The following is a 23853-nucleotide window of genomic DNA, read 5'->3' on the forward strand; positions in this document are numbered from 1 at the left end:
TGCTCTATCCATGTTTTCGAAATGGCCACAACATCGAAGTCCCAGGTACCTATCCATGCTCCAAGCTCACCTACATTATTTTGGATACTTCTGGCGTTGAAGTAGACACACTTCAAACCAGTTTGCTGTCTGCCAGCACATTCCTGTGACCGTGAAATCCTGTCCCGGTCCTTCCTATTCTCATTCTCCTGGCCACTGCAACTACACCTCCGGTTCCCATCCCCCTGCTGAGCTAGTTTAAACACATCCGAATAGCATAGAACATAGAACATAGAACAATACAGCACAGAACAGGCCCTTCGGCCCACGATGTTGTGCCGAACATCTATCCTAGATTAAGCACCCATCTGTGTACCCATCCAATTGCCGCTTAAAGGTCATCAATGATTCTGACTCTACCACTCCCACGGGCAGCGCATTCCATGCCCCCACCACTCTCTGGGTAAAGAACCCACCCCTGACATCTCCCCTATACCTTCCACCCTTCACCTTAAATTTATGTCCCCTTGTAATACTCTGTTGTACCCGGGGAAAAAGTTTCTGACTGTCTACTCTATCTATTCCTCTGATCATCTTATAAACCTCTATCAAGTCACCCCTCATCCTTCGCCGTTCCAACGAGAAAAGGCCGAGAACTCTCAACCTGTCCTCGTACAACCTATTCTCCATTCCAGGCAACATCCTGGTAAATCTTCTCAGCACCCTCTCCAAAGCTTCCACATCTTTCCTAAAGTGAGGCGACCAGAACTGCACACAGTACTCCAAATGTGGCCTAACCAAAGTCCTGTACAGCTGCAACATCACTTCACGACTCTTGAATTCAATCCCTCTGCTAATGAACGCTAATACACCATAGGCCTTCTTACAAGCTCTATCCACCTGAGTGGCAACTTTCAAAGATCTATGTACATAGACCCCAACTGCACCAGCAGTTATCTCACACAGTTCCTTTTAATTTCAGCAATGATGACAAACTGCTAGTCTTTTCGCACTTCAAGAATTGATCAGGTGAACCTATTTGTTTTCTTGTAAGAATTTTTTTCTTTTCAGCTTTCTTAGATTTTCTGTCTAACAACTTGCCTGGACAGTGGCAGAGCAAGAGATATGTTCACAGTTTGCAGGCTCTGGATGCATCTGACTGCCCACATATTTACTGATTTACAACAAGCTAAAAACAAATTCAAGGGCCTTCATCAAGCAGTTTCTCCTCAACTCAAACATTACCTGCGTTGCTCAGCTTCAAAGCATTCTCCTCACTGCTTCGAAAAGCAACACTATCTAGAAATGTGCACCACTTAGTCATAGAGTCATAGAGATGTACAGCATGGAAACAGACCCTTCGGTCCAACCCGTCCATGCCGACCAGATATCCCAACACATTCTAGTCCCACCTGCCAGCACCCGGCCCATGTCCCTCCAAACCCTTCCTATTCATATACCCTTCCAAATGCCTTTTAAATGTTGCAATTGTACCAGCCTCCACCACTTCCTCTGGCAGCTCATTCCATACACGTACCACTCTCTGTGTGAAATATTGCCCCTTTAGGTCTCTATTATATCTTTCCCCTCTCACCCTAAACCTATCCCCTCTAGTTCTGGACTCCCTGACCCCAGGGAAAAGACTTTGCCAATTTACCCTGTCCTTGCACCTCATAATTTTGTAAACCTCTATTAGGTCACCCCTCAGCCTCTGACGCTCCAGGGAAAACAGCCGCAGCATGTTCAGCCTCTCCTTGTAGCTCAGATCCTCCAACCCTGGCAACATCCTTGTAAATCTTTTCTGAACCCATTCAAGTTTCACAACATCTTTCCGATAGGAAGGAGACCAGAACTGCACGCAATATTCCAACAGTGGCCTAACCAATGCCCTGTACAGCTGCAACATGACCTCCCAACTCCTGTACTCAATACTCTGACCAATAAAGGAAAGCATATCAAACGCCTTCTTCACTATCCTATCTACCTGCGACTCCACTTTCAAGGAGCTATGAACCTGCACTCCAAGGTCACTTTGTTCAGCAACACTCCCTAGGACCTTACCATTAAGTGTATAAGTCCTGCTAAGATTTGATTTCCCAAAATGCAGCACCTCGCATTTATCCGAATTAAACTTCATCTGTCATTTCTCAGCCCATTGGCCCATCTGATCAAGATACCGTTGTAATCAAAGGTCACCCTCTTCGCTATCCACTACACCTCCAATTTTGGTGTCATCTGCAAACTTACTAACTGTACCTCTTATGCTCGCATCCAAATCATTTATGTAAATGACAAAAAGTAGAAGACCCAGCACCGATCCTTGTGGTACTCCACTGGTCACAGGCCTCCAGTCTGAAAAACAACTCTCCTCCACCACCTTCTATCTTCTACCTTTGAGCCAGTTCTGTATCCACTTAATATAGAACATAGAACATAGAACAGTACAGCACAGAACAGGCCCTTTGACCCACGATGTTGCGCCGAGGATTAATCCTCATGTAAAATTAAATAACTTAACCTACGCACCGCTCAACTCTGCTATCCACGTGCATATGTTCAGCAGTCGCTTAACTGTCCCTAATGACTCTGCTTGCACCAGCACCACCGGCAACACATTCCATGCATTCACAACTCTCTGCATAAAGAACCTTCCTCTGACATCCCCCTCTATACCACATAGACAATCGCCCAAGGCTGGAATCAAACCTGAGTCCCTGGCACTGAGGCAGCAGTGCTAACCACTGAACCAGCGTGCCGTTCCAGGGACAGGCTGAACAGGCTGGGGCTGTTTTCCCAGGAGCATCGATGGCTGAGGGGTGACCTTATGGAAGTTTATAAAATCATGAGGGGCTTGGATAGGATAAATAGTCAAAATCTCTTCCCTGAGGTGAGGGAATCCAGAACTAGAGGGCATAGGTTTAAGGTGAGAGGGGTAACATATAAAAGAGACCTAAGAGGCAACTTTTTCATGCAGAGGATCGTACGTGTATGGAATGAGCTGCTAGAGGAAGAGGTGGAGATGAGTACAATTGCAACATTTAAAAGGCAGCTGGATGGGTATATGAATAGGAAGGGTTTGGAGGGATATGAGCCGGGTGCAAGTGGGACTAGATTAAGTTGGGATATCTGGTCAGTATGGACAGGTTGGACCGAAGGGTCTGTTTCCATGCTGTACATCTCTATAAATCGCGACTATGTCAGGAGCGAGTTACGAATATTAGGTTAAAAATCACACTGCACCAGGTTATAGTCCGACAGGTTTAATTGGAAGCATTAGCTTTCAGAGCACTGCTCCCTAATCAGGTTGTTTTGTCTGTAGCTGATGAAGGAGCAGCACTCCAAAAGCTAGTGTTTCCAATTAGACCAGTTGCACAATAACCTAGTGTTGTGTGATTTTTAACCTTGTACACCCCAGTCCAACACAGGCATTTTCAAATCATGAGAACGATAGTGCGGTTTCTAAAATATTAGCAAAACAACCAGCAGGACTGAGTGAATGACAATTATTATTCTCATGGCATAATGCCTTGTGCCAATTGTTTTTTTTAAGAACCAAAGCTTTACAAGAGTATAAACTCTCAACGACAACATGAAACAGCGTTATTGCAAAATCTGTACTGTTGTATTTTAAAATTGCCATTTTGTACGTAATACAGTGAAATAAAACTTTATACCTTCTATATCAGGATCATCATCTGGGTCTCCAAAAGGATTCAGTCCAGGAGTATCAAACTCTCTAAATGGATCGAGTTTTGTGATAGGGGGCTCCTCCTCCTCTTCCAAAATATTGAGTTTATTGATAAGTTCTGCAAAAGTTAGTTACATAACTTTATTCCATACTTTTACACATGATCTTCAATCTTATGTATAAACTATTAAAAGAGATCAATGTAAAGACATCAATGAGAAAAAGCTCGGAATAAAACCTGCTGCACTTGCCCAAAATTTTAAAATTTAACAAGGTGGGTAGAATGCGGCATTGAGAGAGAGAGATCATACAGTGGTCAATACAGTTCTATGAAAAGCTACATTATGCAGGTACACAACACGCAGAGGTGGGGCAAGGAATTCCATTGCAAGGGGAAATCAGGTGGTCTAAAACGTGGAATAACAGATAGCTCTCAATGACTAACGTAAACAAAATGATTTGCATCTTAGTGTTTGGAATATGTTACAAGTGAATTAGGAAGATAATGCTTCAGAAACTAAATTCGCTGCTACAATAAATAAATATTTCAATGTAAATACCAGCATTAATTGTCTTATCTTCAATTACATTTCTTTGAACGTATTCAATCAAGACTTTGTAGATACGAGGCCAGTGGAACACAATGAGGGCTTCACACTTGTATCTTTGTCGCAATCAATAATATCCTGAACATACTCCAAAATCACAATGAGCATGATACAAAAAAAAGTAGTTTTATTAAATCTTGAAATTACTTAAGTTTAGTCTTTCTATCATAATTTTCAAATTAAAAGCTTTTTTGTAGTAACATTACTAAACGTACCTAGAATCAGTTTTATGAGTCTTTTTTTAAAATCAGGACTATCGCAAAGTACTGTATATACTCGAGTAATAGACAAATGCTTTGACTACTTTTTAAGGTTAAACTTATGGGGTCAACTATTACATGAATACTACTTTTGAGGGGCTGAAATTCATGCTTGTCAAAATTCATACAATATCTTTAGCAGAAGCCCAAGTGATCTCTAAACGAATGAAAAAGAAACGAATTATGGTAATTCTGAAAACCTTAAGTGGAAAGCAACAGCCAGCGGACTGGAGGGCCGGGAGCGGAGTAGAGCGGGAACAACCGGCTGACTGGAACACTGGAGCGGGACGTGACGGCGGCACACCGACTCATAAACAGTAACCTGTTATCTGTGAAGAACTAATGTCGATTTTTACATGAGATAGATTGAAAATTCGAGGTTATTTGGCTAAAACTAAGGGGTTAACTTTTATCTGAGATTAATTATTACTCGAGTATATACGGTACCTCCCCGAAATTTCCTCACCACCAGAAATACCCATTTACTATGACAGAACTTGGTTAAAGATAGTACAATCAGGAGTGTGACCAATATGAAGTTTAATAATCAACAATACAAGGTAAGGAAGATGGTCAGGACAGTGGAGCATCTGTTTAATTGAAAAATAACTATTTTTTTTTGTTTATTTGTTGTAATCCACAAGTTGTGTTACTAATTCAAAGAGTAAAAAGTGAGGTCTGCAGATGCTGGAGATCAGAGCTGAAAATGTGTTGCTGGTTAAAGCTGGTTAGGCAGCATCCAAGGAACAGGAAATTTGACGTTTCGGGCCAGAGCCCTTCATCAGGAATGAGGAGAGTGTGCCAGGCAGGCTAAGATAAAAGGTAGTTACTAATTCAAAGAGACCTGTCAATATATCTGAGTTGAACCAAGACCTCAAAGACAACCCCAAAAAAATTTATGAGTTCTGTATTTTCACAATGCCAGGTCTAAAACCCTCATCAAAATAATATTTCCACTGTAGTCCAAAAATACAACTTGTCAGTATTTTTCTTGTGCAGTAATGCCTGAGTGGTAAATGCAGACTGGGGAATATGCTGAACCAATATAGAAGCAGCCAGCTTGCTTTTCTATTTCTGTCAGGAAGAATGAATTCTACCCACCAGGTCAAGTTGAATATTCTTATTTTCACCACCACAACATAGTAAAGAAATGTAATATCTTTGGTCAGCTAAAATTGTAACATTATTCTGCTGAATAATGAACATAGTACACAGTGGATTTTTTCAGGGATGGTGGTCATACAGAGCCGGACGACTTAATAACCAAAGCCTGAAACTCCTAGTCCTATAACATAACTCAGTGCAAGGGTCAATTTTCTGCAACTCCTACACACCATGGAATCCAGAGGATCAACCACATTCAGCAGAACATTACTGAAAAGATCAACTGTTGAGAACAAAGCCTTGACTATCATCTCACATTTACTAAACCTGGAATGCAAGGATTATGACATGAAGGTTTTCTAGGTGCAGGTGGAATAAATTAAGCACAAATGATTGCTTCATAGGCTGGGACCCTTTGCCCCTTGAACATAAGAGGTTCAGGGGATGACCTTATTGAGGCTTATAAAATCACGAGGGGCATAGACAAGGTGAATAGCAAAGGTCTTTTCCCTAGAGTAGAGGGAGTTCAAAACTAGACGGCATTGGTTTAAGGCGAGCAGAGAAAGATTTAAAAGGGACCTAAGGGGCAAGTTCTTCACACAGAGTGTGGTACACATGAAATAAACTGCCAAAGGAAGTGGTAGAGGCAGGCACAATTATAACATTTAAAAGATATCTGGCCAGATACACAAAGAAGAAATGTTTAGCTGGATATGGGCCAAGAGCAGGTCAATGGGGCTAGTTTAGTTTTGGAAAAACTGATTGGAATGAATGAGTTGGACCAAAGGATCTGTTTCTGTGCTATATGACTCTATCATGAAAGTATAACAAATACAAGCCTTTTGGCCCACAAAAACCTACATTTCAAAAAAAAACTAGACTTTCCCTATTTATACCAGTTTAGCAGGTTAAACTGTACAGAAATATACCATAATCATCAACGGTAATCCAAGCAAAACTCCAAAACTGTCCACTTTCATTCAATCTTCACTGTTCACCCACCCTCAAAGCTTCAACGAAACAAAATTTCAATCAAGTTCGAAATCTGCAATCCTGGTCTAGATATTTATCCATAAATTGTGGAAAAGGAAACTGACGAGATTGAATCATTTCTGAAAAGTCCACATATCCACTCCTACACAGAGGTGTGATGAGATTTCATGAAGTTATTGTTATTTGGAAACCTGAATTTTAAAGTAGACAGAACCATGTCTAGTTTAGGACTTTTTTTTGTAATTTAATATTGTCTCGTTAAGAAAGAGAGGACAGTTTTAGTTACCTGAGGTTTTGTTTACCTGCATCTCAGTGAGGTATCCAAACCCTCTGGATGAATAGTTCAAAGCTTTAGAAACAAGGTCAAAGAAATAAAATTGTGTTTGCCTGGCAATAAGGTATCCTATGACACCAAGATTGAATCATCCAAAAGGCCAGGGAGTGTGCGCAGGTTCAGTCCTACGAGAATAATGCATTAACTTTAGCAATCTTTAAAAGAAAAATCAGAGATAGGGAAAATGTCCTGAGTGACTGAGGATCAATTGTTCAGAATTAGAAAATTGCTGGAAGTTTTATATGCTTGTTCTGAAAGTGCTTAAAAGTCAATAAGAAGAAAGCTCCAGGAACCAATGATAGCTGCGCCGACTGAATGTGGAAGTTTAAAGTAGACACAGGTGACCTTTCACTAGTATGTGAATATCTGTAAGGATGTTATTGAAGACAAAAGAGTTGAATATTTATTTGATATTTTTAATAGAATGGTCTTAAATTATTGGTGTATAGTGTAAAATACCTTTTTGTTTTGTGTGTAATAAACTTTGATTTTCTTCTGTTAAAACTGTACTGGCACCCTCTCATGAATATGTTCAATAAAATACCATTACAAACAAAACTTATCAAGCCAGGTTTCACATTAGGTCTGACTTGTCCAATATTACCATTAGCTTGGATCATAACCCAAAGGGGGAAAACAAAATCTTTCATTTGAGATCAACTAATTTTAAATCCAGTCCATAGCTCTGATCTCAAAATCAAAGTTAAAACACTTAATCTAAGAGTGTGAATATTTTGTTCTTGGATTTCTCAAGTTTGGAATCAGGATGGAGATTGAGCACAACAGTTAGAAACCTAGAATTTAGGAGCAGGATTAGGTTACTTGGTCCCTCAAGGCTGCTCTGCTATTCAATAAGATCATGGCTGATCGGTGTTCAGTCTCATCACCCACTTTCCTGACTGACTCCATAGCCATCAACTGCCTTGTCTATCAAATAACTCCAAACTCAGCCAAACAAATGGATTCAATGACCTAACCTCCATGTCTTCTGAGGGAAAATGACCAGAGGAAAAAAACCTTTCATCATTTCCAAGGCTTTTACATAACATTAACATATCATTTTACAGACATGAAATGCTCAGCTGTGGGACTGAGATTTATCAAGCTTGATCAATACAAGATCCTCAAAAACAGCAGAGCAAGGGAACTTTCATCCCATCCAATTGCACTGGAAACGATGAAAGTTTTCAGCTGTGCAAATACAGTATCCTAACCAATTGTAGAGCTCACTCATCTATATAACTTGAGTATAATCTTTTCAACTTTAGTCTACCCCAATCATCGAAAATCATTTAATTCAAATAAAAATTTTACTCTTATGTGAGGAATAAGAGAACGATCAGGGAGAAGGTAGCACCGGTCAGAGATAGTGTAGGGAACTTGTGCATGGAGTCTCAGCAGACAGGGGAAGGCCTAAATTAGTTTCTTGCCTCTGTTTTCACTAAGGAAAGAGATCTTGTCGTGAATGAGAACTTTGAGGAGCTGGGATAAGGTTTGAACAGATCAAGATTGATGAAATTGATATGCTGGAAATTTTGGCAAACATTAAGATTGATAAGTCCCAGGGCCAGATCAGATTTATCCTATGTTGCGAGAAAGGAGGTTGCTAAGCCGCTAGTGAAGATCTTTGTTTCCTCACTCTCCATGGGAATCGTACTAGAAGATTGGAAGGAGGCAAATATTGTTTCTCTTTTCAAGAAGGGTAATAGGGAAATCCCTGGCAATTACAGACCAGTCAGTCTTATGTCTGTGGTCAGCAAGGTTTTGGAAAGAATTCTGAGGGATAGGATTTATGATTATTTGGAAAAACATCGTGTGATTAAAGGCAGTCAGCATGGCTTTGTGAGGGACAGGTCATGCCTCACAAATCTTATTGAGTTCTTTGAGGAGGTGACGAGACAGGGCGATGAAGGTCGAGCAGTGGATGTGGTGTATATGGACTTCAGCAAGGTTCCTCATGGTAGGCTAATTCATAAAGTCAGGAGGTATGTCATATAGGGAGATTTGGCTATCTGGATTCAGAATTGGTTGGCTGACAGAAGGCAGAGTGTGGTTGCAGAAGGAAAGTATTCTGCCTAGAGGTTAGTGTTGAGTGGTGTCCCGCAGGGCTCTGTTCTTGGGCCTCTGCTCTTTGTAGGTTTTATAATGACTTGGATGAGGAGGTTGAGGGGTGGGTTAGTACATTTGCCAATGACACAAAGGTTGGAGGTGCTGTTGATAGTATCAAGAACTATTGCAGGCTGCAGTATGATATAGACAGGATGTAGAGTTAGGTTGAGAAACGGCAGATGGAGTTCAAACTGGATAAATGCGAAGTGATGCATTTTGGAAGGTCGAACTCGTATGCTGAATATAGGATTAAAGACAGGATTCTCAGCAGTGTGGAGGAACAAAGGGATCTTGTTGTTCAAGTATATAGATCCCTCAAAGTTGCCACCCAAGTGGATAGAATTGTTTAGAGAGCATATGGTATTTTGGCTTTCATTAACAGGGGGATCGAGTTTAAGAGCCGCGAGGTTTTGCTGCAGCTCTACAAGTCCCTGGTGAAATCACAATTGGAATATTGTGTCCAGTTCTGTTCACCCTACTATAGGAAAGATACAGAGGCTTTGGAGAGGGTTCAAAGAAGGTTTACCAGGATGCTGCCTGGATTGAGGGCTTGTCTTATGAAGAAAGGTTGACTAAGCTCAGACTTTTCTCTCTGGAAAGGAGAAAGAGAGGTGACCTGATTGAGGTATACAAGATAATGAGAGGTATGGATATAGTCAATAGCCAGACTTTTCCCCAGGGCAGGATTGACTGGCACGGGGTGGGGGTGGGGTGGGGGTGGGGGGGGTCATAGTTTTAAGATATTAGGAGGAAGGTATAGAGGAGACGTCAGAGGTAGGTTCTTCATGCAGAGCTATGAAGGCATAGAATGCATTGCCAACAGTGATGCTGGTGCAAGCAGAGTCATTAGGGATATTTAAGTGACTGCTAGACGGTGGCACAGTGGTTAGCACTGCTGCCTCACAGCGCCAGAGACTGGGTTCAATTCCCGCCTCAGGCGACTGACTGTGTGGAGTTTGCACATTCTCCCCGTGTCTGCGTGGGTTTCCTCCCACAGTCCAAAGATGTGCGGGTCAGGTGAATTGGCCATGCTAAATTGCCCGTAGTATTAGGTAAGGGGTAAATGTAGGGGTATGGATGGGTTGCGCTTCGGCGGGTCAGTGTGGACTTGTTGGGCCGAAGGTAAAACACTGTAGGTAATCTAATCTAATTAAAAGTTGAGACAGTACATAAACAATGCACATGAATAGCAGTGAATTGAGGGGTGCACAGGTTAGGTTATTTTATTTTAGATTAAGAGTAATTCTCGGCACATCGTGGGCCGAAGGACCTGTTCTGTGTTGTACGTTTCTATGTTCTACATTCTATGTAGAAAAATACTATTGCTTGCATAGCTTCTGGAACTATACAGCCTTGGATCACCTATAGTGTATCAGAGTAATCTGATTCTCAAATTCACTTGAATCTGTCATTTTGAAGAACTCTAAAATCCTGTCAAAGTGAGGGAAATTACTGAGATCGGCCAACATTATTACTAATACACTTTTGTGAAGCTCTGGATCTTTCTTTATTGAGGTCTCCTACCACACCGAATGGAACTCCTGAAGAATAACTGACGGGCTTACATTGCTAACTTTGGCTTGTTGGCAAGGCAGCTGATTGGTAATATTGCCAGAAACTGCAAGTCTATAAATATGACTCAGCATGAACTTCATAAAGAGAGAACTAATGAATGAATGAGACCGGGACTACAAAATAATTGGCACAACTGAACTTTAAGCTGTGAATACCCTACTTTGCCAGGAAAATAAAGAACATAAGAAATAGGAGTAGGAGTAGGCTATTGGGCCCTTCAAGCCCATTTGCCCACTCAATCAGCTCATAGCTGATTTTCCATTTCAACAACAATTTTCTGTCCCATCAGCATATCAACATCTATGGATCTCAATCTTAAACATGCTCTTGATTGAGCTTCCACAGATTTTGAGGGCAAAGAATTCCAAAAATTCACTACACAGAGAATAAATTCCTCATCTCCATCCTAAATGGATCCCTTCCTTCGATACGGTGTTCCCTGGTTCTTATTCTGAATAAATTTTGAAAACTAGATAAAAGCTGGGCAGATAACTAGCAAGATAACTATAACTATTCAGTATGAGTACTGCTGGAAAAGTTAAGTAAACTAGCACGAAATGAGGCATTTCGAGAAAAAAAACCATTGATTCTAATATATTAAATAAGGCCTTATAGCCCAGTGTTTGTACTAGCTCTCTGAAAAAAAGGCTGCTCTTCCTTTCCCTTTTATCCTTGAACGCTTCTGCTTCTAAAATATTTATCCACTTTCCTTTGAATACATTGCATGTCTTTGGATCATGAAATCCTTGTCTCAACAATACTTCACATAAAAAGAAATCCCCTTGCCATTTATGCCTTTTAGGTAGTGAGCTTAAAATTATGTCTCATAGTCTGGACAAATTTATTTTCTCAGTATTATCATGTCAAAATACTTGATGCTTTTGAACAATATATCAGTGCGTGTTTCTTCTGCTAAGTCTCTCAATATGAAAGCCTCCCATTCCAGTTTTTGCACCCTCCCAACACCCAGGGATTCCATTCCCATTTGTATGAAATTAGATTAGATTATTTACAGTGTGGAAACAGGCCCTTCGGCCCAACAAGTCCACACCGACCTGCCGAAGCGCAACCCACCCATACCCCTACATATACCCCTTACCTAACACTACGGGCAATTTAGCATGGCCAATTCACCTGACGCGCACATCTTTGGACTGTGGGAGGAAACCGGAGCACCCGGAGGAAACCCACGCAGACACGGGGAGAACGTGCAAACTCCACACAGTCAGTCGCCTGAGGCGGGAATTGAACCCAGGTCCCTGGCGCTGTGAGGCAGCAGTGCTAACCACTGTGCCACCGTGCCCCCAAATTCTTTAGCCTGCTTTCAAATACTGATGACAAAGATGTCTTCGACTATCACGTAAAGATTAAATCTGCTAACAATTGTGTTGTAGCACTACCACATTGAAAATAGATGAGTCTGAAAGCATTAAGTTTGAATATTACATTTTTATGACAGTTTATCAGATTTTTACATTTAAGAATGTGTTGAATCATGGTTAACTTTGAAAACACTGACATTGCTGATGATACTGGAATGCAGATGCTTTCCAATGTTGCTGAAAATTGGACTGAGTTATCGATTAATATGTTATGTTACAGAGCTGGTGCTGCTGGACATCTTAAAACATAAAGGTGGATAAATCCCCAGGACTGATCAGGTGTTTCTCAGAATTCTGTGGGAAGCTAGTGAAGTGATTGCTGGGCCTCTTGCCGAGATATTAGATTAGATTAGATTAGATTACTTACAGTGTGGAAACAGGCCCTTCGCACCAACATAGTCACAGGTGAGGTGCCAGAAGACTGGGGTTGGCTAACATGGTGTCACTATTTAAGAAAGGTGGTAAGGACAAGCTAGGGAACTATAGACCGGTGAGCCTGACATCAATGGTGGGCAAGTTGTTGGAGAAAGTCCTGATGGACAGGATTTATATGTATTTGAAAAGGCAAGGACTGATTAGGGATCGTCAACATGGTTTTGTGCATGGGAAATCATGTCTCACAAATTTGATTGAGTTTTTTGAAGAAGTAACAAAGAGGATTGATGAGGGCAGAGCAGTAGATGTGATCTAAACGGACTTCAGTAAGACATTCGACTAACCATGGGAGACTGGTTAGCAAGGTTAGATCTTCGGGAATGCAGGGAGAACTAGCCATTTGGATACAGAACTGGCTCAAAGGTAGAAGACAGAGGGTGGTGGTGGAGGCCTGTGACCAGTGGAGTGCCACAAGGATCGGTGCGGATCTACTGCTTTTTGTTATTTATATAAATGATTTCGATGTGAACGTAAGAGTTACTGTTAGTAAGTTTGCAGATGACACCAAAATTGGAGGTGTAGTGGACAGCAAAGAAACTTACCACACAGCACTCTGGGATCTTGATCAAATGGGCCAATGGCCGAGGAGTAGCAGATGGAGTTAATTTAGATAAATATGAGGTGTTACATTTTGGAAACACAAATCAGGGGAAAACTTATATACTTAATGGTAAGGTCTTGAGGAATGTTGCTGAACAAAGAGACCTTGGAATGCAGGCTTGTAGTTCCTTGAAAGTAGAGTCACGCGTAGATAGGACAGTGAAGGCGGCATTTGGTATATTTTCCTTTATTGATCACAGCATTGAGTACAGGAGTTGGGAGGTCATGTTGTAGCTGTACAGGACATTGTTTAGGCCACTTTTGGAATATTGCGCGCAATTCTGGTCACCCACCTATCAGAACGTTGTTGTGGAACTTGAAAGGGTTCGGAAAAGATTTACAAGGATGTTGTCAGGGTTGGAGGATTTGAGCTGTAGCGAGAGACTGAACAGGCTGGGGCTGTTTTCCCTAGAGTGTTGAAGGCTGAGGGGTGACCTCATAGAGGTTTATAAAATTATGAAGGGCATGGATAAGGTAAACAGACAAGATTGGGATGGGGGAGTCCAGAACTAGAAGGCATAGGTTTAGGGTGAGGGGGGAAAGATTTAAAAGGGATCTAAGGGGCTACTTTTCAGGCAAAGGCTGATGCTTGTATGGAATGAGCTGCCAGAGGAAGTGGTGGAGGCTGGTATAATTACAACATTTAAAAATCATGAATATGTGAATAGGAAGGGTTTGGAGGGATATGGGCCAAATGCTGGCAGGTGGGACTAGATTAGGTTGGGATACCTGATTGGTACAGATGAGTTGGACCAAAGGGTCAGTTTCCATGTTGTACATCTCGATGATGAAATGTTCTGAAGCTCACTCACATTGACTGCAGACCCACACCAATATAGAAGGAGCTGGTTGAAACTGCTGCTCAGTCAGAAACTAACATGTGGGGGAGTCCATTTTTAACTGATACACAAATGTCCTTTAGGATTGGAAACCTGCCATCCTTACCTAGTCTGGCCTACATGTAATCCCAGGCCCATAATTACATGGCTGACTTTTCCCAGACAGCACTTATGGGCAGTAAATGCTTGCCTGGCCAGTGAGTCCCACATCCCATGAATGAATTAAGGAAGGAAGTGCTTTGTTATGAGGTGAACCAGTGAAGGGTTGAGGTTGTGAAGGGCCATGCTGTACGTTAATGACCTCCTTTATATACAATGTTAAAAATTACACATCAGCAGGTTATAGTCCAACAGATTTAATTTAACCTGGTGTTGTGGTGTGATTTTTAACTTTGTACACCCCAGTCCTACACTGGCATCTCCAAATCATGACTCCTTAATGTACAGTATTTAAAAATCACACTATACCAGCTTACAGTCCCAACAGGTTTATTTGTAAGCATTAGCTTTCAGAGCACACTCCTTCATATGATAGCTGTGGAGCAGCACCATAAGACACAGAATTTATAGCAAAAGATTACATTGTCATGCAACTGAAATTATATATTGAATAAATCTAGATTGCAGTTAAGTCTTTCATCTTTTAGAATGGATTGCAGGTTTCAGTTCATTAATATGTAAATCCCAGAACTTCTTTTAAGTCAAGTTCTCAAGATAACTTTTATTTTTTAAAAATGACATCTCAGCTCAGACAATGCATTAAAGGTATGCAGTTAGTGTCTGTCTGTATCCCAATGTTGAGTCAGACTGGTTCTATTTTCGAATGTCCATTTGCAGAATTATATTTGCTGATACATTTTATTTTGTTCAAAATGTGCACAATCTGCAGGCAGTCAATCCACGTAATAATTTATAAATTCTCAGTTCAGCATTCAGCCTCAGACCTTTGGGTGACTATCCTCTAAGGCAAACTTTGGGATAAGCAACAATGCAGAGTGGCCAAGCAGAGGCTGTTAGCCAAGTTTGGTACCCACGAGGATGGCCTCAACCAGGACCTTGGGTTCATGTCACACTACAGGTGACCCCACTGCACTACATACTCACTCACTCACTCTCTCTCACACACACACACACAAATAGGTCTGTGGGGTGAATTATATTTGCAGATACATCCTATGTTGCTCAAAAATCAGCAGGCAGTCAATCCATGGAATATTTTTAAAATTCCACTTTGGAAATAGAACCAGTCTGACTCAAGGTTGGAATACATAAAGACTCTAACCTCACACCTTTAACACATTGCTGGAGCTCAGATGTCACTTTTTTCTATAAAACCTTAAATTATCTCGAGAATATGACTTAAAAGAAGTTCTGAGATTTACATATTAATGAACTGAAACCTGCAACCTATTCTAAAAGATGAAAGACTTGACAGCAAGCTATGTTACTGAAATATGCATGATACTGAAATATTTTGCTATAAATTCTGTGTCTTATGGTCCTGCTCCACAACCACCTGATGGAGGAGCAGTGCTCTGAAAGCTCGTACTTCCAAATAAACCTGGTGGGACTATAACCTGGTGTTGTGTGATTTTTAACTTTGTACACCCCAGTCCAACACCAGCTTCTCCACATCATGACTCCTTTATGTAAACTTGCTTCAAGTTCTAGAGATTGACTGTACTTTGTTTTAACAAATTACCACAAACTTTCAAACCAAATTGCATCAATGATTTCTTTACCTCAGTCTGGCTGACGAGCACATGCACTGAAGTGTCAATAAAACACATGACCCAGTGGCACAATGAATAATATTCCTAGTCATCCAGAATGCCCAATCTCAGATACTTTGTTATGGGAAGTGCAAGCTGATGGTCAGGCACTTTCCCTTCCAGCCAACACTATCACACCTTCCAGCAATTGCTTTCAAAACAGCAGCTTACAGTCGGAGCAACAAGGTTTATTGCTGCAAACTGAAGTGATCAAAGAAAAAGACGACACAAAAGAAGAGGAACCCCATGTTCAGCAGCAGCAAAGTATGACATAAGGTAGTTTAAGAAAACCCCCATGAGTTTAAGTCTGTTGAAAATAAGAGTATACCACACATTCAGAAAAGTCGCACACACGTGGGAGGCACTGAAAGGTAACGTGTGCTTGCCTGAAATGAGAAAGCAATTAATTGGAAGAATTAAAAACCTGGGATGCAAATAAGAATTTTGCAATGCTTGTAGGGAAGATCACATGCTGTAGTGATTATAACAAGGTCAGCCAAGTGGACTTCATAAAATGAGTTCCCTGATTGGGGCTGTTAATCTCATCCAATAATGGAGCTCTGGCTGACAGATAAATGGGAGTTTCAGACATTCTGTTTACTCTGAGGGTTGCATCAGTGCCAAGGACTCTCCATTTGTGTCAGGAGACTGACTCTGAGATGGCTGCCCACATCCAGTGTGTACTGCTGCTGTTGGTTTCTGTTTTTTCTGGGGAACCTGATTCCTGAAGTGGTTTGAACTATATAGCCAGTTTGTTAACTGGTATTCCTTTAAATTGAGGACTGATTTACACAGTCAGTGTTTCAGGTGTAATTCAGTTCTCATTAGGGAATTGTTACAGCCTGTGTGTTACTCTTTTCTTTTACTTTGAGAAAAGGATTTTGCTGATTTTGTGGCAGGGCTTAGCCCTTGCATTCTTGTTTTTTTTTGCATGTGTTTTCACTTTTTTGATGTTGAGACTGAGCCCCTGTGAAAAAATGCACCTTTCCAGATGAACTGTTCCTCTGTAGGTGGACTAGGCTTCTGAAAAGACTGCATACCTGTGTATGCTGGGAAGTGAGCATTTGCTGTGTCCTCCTTTGGGAGTTGTCCAAACCTCTGAGTTAACTGCATCTTTACAATGAACTGTTCCTGAACTTGGGCCTGATCTTTTATGGATGGACCAGGCCTCTATGGAGACTGAACATCCGTGGTATGTGCTGTGGGGTGTACATTTGCTGCCTTCAGGAGTGGACTCTGCATACCAGAATAGATTCTGCTTTTGGTTGTGGATTCTATTTCTGACAATGTATTCTGTACGCTGGAGTGGACGGGGAGGACGGGATGTCCGAGAGTTGGCCACAAGGGGAATGAGTTGGACTGACAGCTGGAAGGGATGTAGGGGCAGGCTATCTTTGAGTGGCTGAAAGATGGGAAGACGGGTGGTTTGCTAGGTTGCCAGGGGTGTCTGTGAAATATGCACTGTTTCATTATTCGGTTTATCAGACTGTTTGTTTGTAATTGCGTCTACTGTTTTTGGCAAGGTGGGATTTGAAATTTGTCCTCTCATTTTGTTTCCCCTGTGAACTGGTTGTATGGTGGGGTTTGGGGGTCTGTTTATTGGTAATTGTTTGTAATTTGTACTGGTTAATAAAATATAAACAGGAGTGGCAAACATCCTGTTGAATCTCGAGCTGTCTCTGTGGGAACTGGATCAATGTCAAGGACATCTCAGCCAGGGGACTGACTGAGATGGCTACTCACATCCAGTGTGTACTGCTGCTATTGGCTTTATTTTTGGGAACCCGATTCCTAAACTGGCTGAATTATGTAGCCAGCGTAGAGTGTGGTGCTGGAAATGCACAGTGGGTTAGGCAGCATCTGAGGAGCAGGAGAATTGATGTTTCGGGCATAAGCCTTTCACAAATAAGGCTTGTGGCCGGGGGAGGGCTGGGAAAATTGGAAGGGAGGAGGATGGGGCTGGGGGGCAAGGTAGCTGAGAGCCTCCAACCTCATCGTCCATGAACCTTGCTCCACTCTATTCCACTTCCTACTGAAGATTCTCAAACCTAACTTCCCTGGCTGACCCATTGTCTCAACTGCCTCCTGTCCCACTGAACTCATCTCTGCATACCTTGACACCATCCTACCATTCTGCCCCTGCCCCCCAACCCCACCCCCATTCCAGGAACTCCCAACCTACATTCGGGACACCACCCACACCCTAGTCCCTGTAGACATCTATCCACCACAACTAAGGCCTCCAAGCTCTCCATTTCTTCCTTTCTCACCATCCCAACCAGTATGACCTTCATCCGCCTGGCTGAACTGGTCCCCACCCTCAACAACTTCTCCTTCCAATCCTCCCACTTCCTCCAAACCAAAGGGGTAGCCATGGACCCAGCTATGCCTGCGTCTTTGTTGGATATGAGGAACAGTCCATCTTCTGCAGCCAAACAGGCACCATTCCCCACCTTTTCCTCTGCTACATCGATGACTAACTGAATCGGCACTACCTCAGGTTGCCACAAATAGGTTGAAAAGTTAATCAACTTCACTAACACCTTTCATCCCGAAGTCACATTCATCTGGACTATCTGACACTCCCTTCCCTTCCTGGACCTCTCCATCTCTGGCGACCGACTAACCACTGAGATTATTACAAACCCACTAACCCCCACAGCTACCTGCACTACACCACCTCCCACCCTGCCTCCTGTAAAAACGCCATTGCTTATTTCCAATTCCTCTGCATCGACTGCATTCGTTCTCAGGATGACCAATTTCACCACAGAAAATCTCAGATGCCCTCCTCCTTAAAAGACCACAGTTTCCCCTCCCACGTGGTCAACAATGCCCTCCAGCACATCTCCTCCACCTCCCACCTCTCCCAATGCAAGCACAGAACTCCCCTGGTCCACATCTTCCACCCCACCAACCTCCTTACACATCGCATCATTCTCTGCCACCTACAAATAGACCCCATCACGAGGGATACATTTACCTCCCCACCCCTAGCATCATTTCAGAGAGACCTCACCCCACTTCCGACACCTTTCCCTGCCATCGCAGAAAGTGCAATACATGTACCCACACTTCTTCACCCCCCAACTTCGTCCTCTCAGCTACCTGCCCCACCCCCTCCAATTTATCTCTCAGCCCCCGGCCCACAAGCCTCATTCCTAATGAATAGTTTATGCCCAAAACGTTGATTCGACTACTCCTCGAATGCTGCCTGACATGCTGTGCTTTTCCAACACCACGCACTCGACACTATGAGATAATGCACCTTTCCAAATGAACTGTTCCTCTGTGGGTAGACTCAGCCTCAAAGACTGAACAGGCGTGTGCGCACTGGGAGATGAACATTTGCTGCATCCTGGAGTGGACCATTCCCTGTAGGTTAACTACACCTTTTTACAATGAACTGTATTCCTGTGAGTGGGCCTATTTCTCTGTGTGGATAGACCAGGCCTCTATGCAGACTGAACACCTGTGTGTGCGCCTTCAAGCGTGGACTCTACCTGGGTACAGGAAACTGTGTATTGTGAGAATTTTGTGAATTCTGTAACTGTGTGTGGGTTTTGTCATTGATTGCGTTTGAGTATGGGCTAGTCAGTACATGGGGCAGCTGGGGACTGCAGGGTCGATGACTGATTGTGTACTGACAGGCCGCACCCCCAGACCAATATGGGAGGAGCTAGGCAATTGATAGCGTGCTCACAGGAAGGCCAGCATAAGTCAGGCCGGTCAGTACGTGGGGAGGCTGAACCAGGCGGTTGTCAGCAACCTGTCAGAAGGACAACCAGGGGAGTATTAATCGGTATGCTGGGAGCCATACAGCCAATGATCGGTCTATAGGAACACCGGCCAGGAGAAAAAGTCAGTCAGTACGCTGGAAGGCCGACAGCCCGACTGTAGGAAAGGTTGGGGGTGGCTTGGCCAGTATGCTGCGTGACCGGTAGCCTGTGGCCGGCATCCATCCTGAGGAAAGTGGGCTGGGGAGGGTCAGTCAGAGCGGAGAGTGAAAGGCCAACAATCAGCCCATATTATTGAGTCAGTATATGAGGTGCATGGGAGCTGGGAAGTCGACGACTAGGCTGGAAGAAAACGGGCCTGGGAAGGGTCGGTCAGTACACAGTCTGGAAGACCAGTGACTGTCCTGCAGGAAGGTTAGCCAAGGATGGTCTGATCAGAGTGTGGTGTGAACTGGTGTCAGGTTTTTTTAAGCTATATTGGGTCTATGCTTTATGCACTTTTTTCATTTGATTAGACTATCTTGTCTGTGTTTGCTACTGTTCACTTTGTGATGCTTGAAAGTGATATTTGAGGTTTGTCTTTATTTCCCTGAAAACTGGTCGAATGGTGGGGCTTGGCTTTGCTCCTATCCCCCTGTATATAGCTTTTTTTTGTGAACGGCTGCTTTCTGTTTATTGTTAACTGTATTTTATACAATTAACTAACATTTTAGAAAAATAAACAGGAGTGTCAGAGATCCTGTTCACTCTGGGAGCTGGATCAGTGTCAAGAACTCTCCACATGTAAATAAACGATGAGTGATGGGATACCGGGCCCAGAGAAGTACTTCACTTGAAATACCTGGAAAAAGTCAGTGTGTCTCTGATCATTCCCAATTGGATATACTTACAGCATATAGGCTATAACCATGAAAAACAGGTTCCTCAATAAATTGTACTTTTTGACTATGATATTAAGATGTAATTCAATTCCAACAGCTCATACTAATAGAGAATAAAAGCCCACATGCAACACCCTTGAATCACGACTATGTAGAAGAAAATGTATATTATACAGATACTGCTGCACATAGCAAATTGAAAAGCACATGCTCAAAATTACAAAATAGCATATCAGCAGATGCAAGAAAATAATATGAGCAAAAGCAAGACAGATGAAGTGACAGAACATTACAGCTCACCAACTATAGTATAGAGAGTATACAGTAGAGAGAGAAAAGAAGAAAGCTTGTAGACCTTCAGAAGAACTGGTTGATTTAGCTGCAGGCTTATTTGCTTGTTTTAGGTAGTCATCTTGTTCTTCATCTAAGCTGCTCAGAGCATTCAACTGGTTTACTATCTCTGTGAACAGAAGCCAGTTGAAAATAATAAGGAGGTCAGAAATTTCTGCAAAAAGCAACAGAGGCAAACAACTCCCTAAAGATATTTCTTATCTGATTCATGTTATTCCTCATTTGTAATTCTCATAGGAATTTGATGTTTCTCAATTGTGCAGCTGCATAAAAAATGAATCAGATTACTTTTTTCAAAATCCTTTTGCTTGGTCACTTCAAAATATTTAAAATACAAATGCCAGAGTTGTCTTCTATTCTGTGAAATGATTAAAGCTGCTACAGTTGTTTTAGTACTACCACATTGAAAGAGAGGCTAAAAGCACTGAATTCAATGATCACATTTTTACAATAGTTCTATAACGTTTTAATATTTGAGAGTATTAAAATTTATTCAATCCTAAAGACTGAAGAAAATACAATGCTACACTGAGACTGGCACTTCTGATGACATTGTAATGCAGGAAAGACAGTAAGTTTTAACAAAACCAATGCAAACTATAAACTCTAAAACTTGGCTTATAGTTGTGATGTGAAGAACACATGCACAAGCTTCCATTGAGTTCCTGCCCTCAGTTTCCCAGTGTTGTGAGCTACAAATCAAAGACTCAAGTGGGGTACGATTTTGAAACAAAGATGTCACTTTGGAGAGCTCCTGAATATGTTTTAGCAGCAAGTTTCAGAGCTGCGTAACAGAGGTCTACCAGCATGTCATTCTTTTGTTGCATTCTTTGAAATAAAATGGCAGCTCTCTCTTGAACAATAAATGAAAGAGATTTGTCAGATTCAGTCGCTCTCCTTCAAATTAAATTCCTCTCTACATGCAGGACATTTGTCAAAAGCCCCAAGCTCCTTAATTCTTGGCAGCATCACCAAAGACAATCAAGACTTTCAATAGTTTTATTTGGGATAACTTTCAAACTGAAACCAAAATATCCTTCTTTTGTTTAATTTTATCTGCATAGGTATCACTGATGAGGTCAGTAGTTTTTGTCTGCTCTTAATCACTCTCAAGAAAATGAGCTTGATAACGAAAGTAGTCCAGAAGGTGCAGAAACATTGACAGTTTCACTAGAGAGTTAAAGATTTTAATTCTGCAACAAGTTATTTTCATTCATTCACGGGATGTGGACATCATTAGAAGGTCAGCATTTATTATCCATCTTTAACTGCCCATAAGGTGGTGGTGGGTGAACTGCCTTCTTGAACAATTGCAGTACTTGGGGTGCAGGGACACAGACAGTGCAGTAAGGGAGCGAATTCCAGGTTACTGATCCAGTGACCATTCAGGAATATTGAAACTGTTAGATTAGATGGGATTTTAGCAGACAGTGGTATTCACTGTGGATGTGCATCCATTGTCCTTCATTATGGTAAAGGTTGCAGATTTGGACAGTACTGTTGAAGGAGCTGTGAGGCATCTCGAGAGAAGTGAGTGAACCCTGCAGATGATAGATAGGATGCCAGTAAAGTAGATTTGTTTGTGCTGGAGGAGTCAAACATGTTGATGGAGCTGTACAAAATCAACAAGTAAAGAGTATTCTATCATAATTGACTAATGCCTTGTAGATGGTGGACAGGCTATAGGGAGTCAGATGGTGAGTTACTAGCTGCAGAATTCCAATTTTCTGAACTACTCTTGTATGTATAGTGTTTATATGGCTGGTCCAATTATCATTCTGACCAACAATAATTCCCAGAATGTTGATGGTAAGGGATTAAGTGATGGAAATGCTATTGAGTGTCAAAGGAAGGTGGGTACATTCTCCCTCAATGGAGACAGTCGTTGCCTGGCACCCATACTCCCTCTGAGGTGCACGCTCCAAGGGTCAGCGGAACTGTACCACTGGCTTCCAATTCTGGAAGTCAGTGCCATGCATAGATCTCTAAGGTATCTACAGAAGAAAAATAAAAATCAGCATTTATGCCACATGTCATTTGTGTGGCAAGAACATTAACTTATTACTTAACAGCCCAACCTCAAATATTGCCTAAATCTTGCAGTACGCAAGCACAGGCTGCTTCATCTATTCATCGTGTTATCTTATGTGTGGCTTCCCTTAATATTGTTCCAAATACATTATCAAATGCAATATATTCTACCCTGTCCTTAGTTGGTTAACCAACACATCACTTTATCAGTGTTACCTTTTTCAGATGTATCATATTCCTGGTTTCAAAATGATCAGCTTATCTCACTCATTACCAATTGTTGCCATTTAATTTCAAAATACTTCTAGCCTTCATTGGTTTCCATTTGTGGAATTCAAATGATGTCATTATAAAAGGCTGACTGCATGTTCACAACTGTGTTTTAATTTTGTACATATCACCAATCCTTTGAAAACATTTGCAAACAAGCCATGGTTTTTGATTCTGCACTATACCAAGCACAACAAGGCCTGCATCCAGAGCTCAGCCTTGCTGCAATGAAGTCAAACTCTGAAAAGGTCGTCGAACTTTCCAGTATACCTTCCATTTCCCTTGGGTGCTTTTGAGATGTCTTAGCTGCAGACTGTAGCTCACAATACAAAGATGCTGAAATTAGGAACTTAATAAACATCACAATCTAGGTCCTTAATTGCTAACAGAATGGAAATGTATTCATCTCTTCACATTCAAACACAGTTCCCCAAACTAACCCATAATGCTATCTCATCAATGTGCAGTGAATTTATACCTCTAGTTGGCATATTCTTAATGATTCATAGCCTTTCATGGAGATGGTCAGCTGAAATCACAACTCCTCCTTTGGAATGGAGTGGTCACTTTAATATTTGCAATGGCTAACTAACTGTCACCGTGACCAGTTATCTATACCTTTCCAATTGGTTAGCTTTCAGATGAAGTTTTATCCATTCGGTAAGTATGCAACCAGTACCAAACAAAACTCGTCTACAGGTTAATAGAACGGGGAAAACAGATTTCTAAAAGCAACTCCTGCATAGATCAATTAAGGCTTTTGTCACAGCCCAATAATTAGATTAGATTAAACTACTTAGTGTGGAAATAGGCCCTTCGGCCCAACAAGTCCACACCAACCCTCTGAAGAGCAACCCACCCAGACCCATTTCCCTACATTTACCCTAACACCTTACACTACGGGC

At 41.9% G+C, this 23853-nt stretch overlaps 1 protein-coding gene across 3 annotated transcripts in view; it reads right to left on the reverse strand.

The window, feature by feature from the left end:
- ehbp1 (EH domain binding protein 1) overlaps positions 1–23853 on the reverse strand; it is a 389620-nt gene that overhangs the window by 249767 nt on the left and 116000 nt on the right. For all 3 annotated transcript variants that reach the window (XM_060831882.1, XM_060831884.1, XM_060831883.1), the window contains one exon: positions 3654–3785. In XM_060831882.1, coding sequence (XP_060687865.1) covers positions 3654–3785 — 132 coding nt within the window. The remainder of the gene's footprint in view (positions 1–3653; positions 3786–23853) is intronic.

The sequence above is a fragment of the Hemiscyllium ocellatum genome, chromosome 10 (assembly GCF_020745735.1).
Source record: "Hemiscyllium ocellatum isolate sHemOce1 chromosome 10, sHemOce1.pat.X.cur, whole genome shotgun sequence".
Lineage (NCBI taxonomy): Eukaryota > Metazoa > Chordata > Chondrichthyes > Orectolobiformes > Hemiscylliidae > Hemiscyllium > Hemiscyllium ocellatum.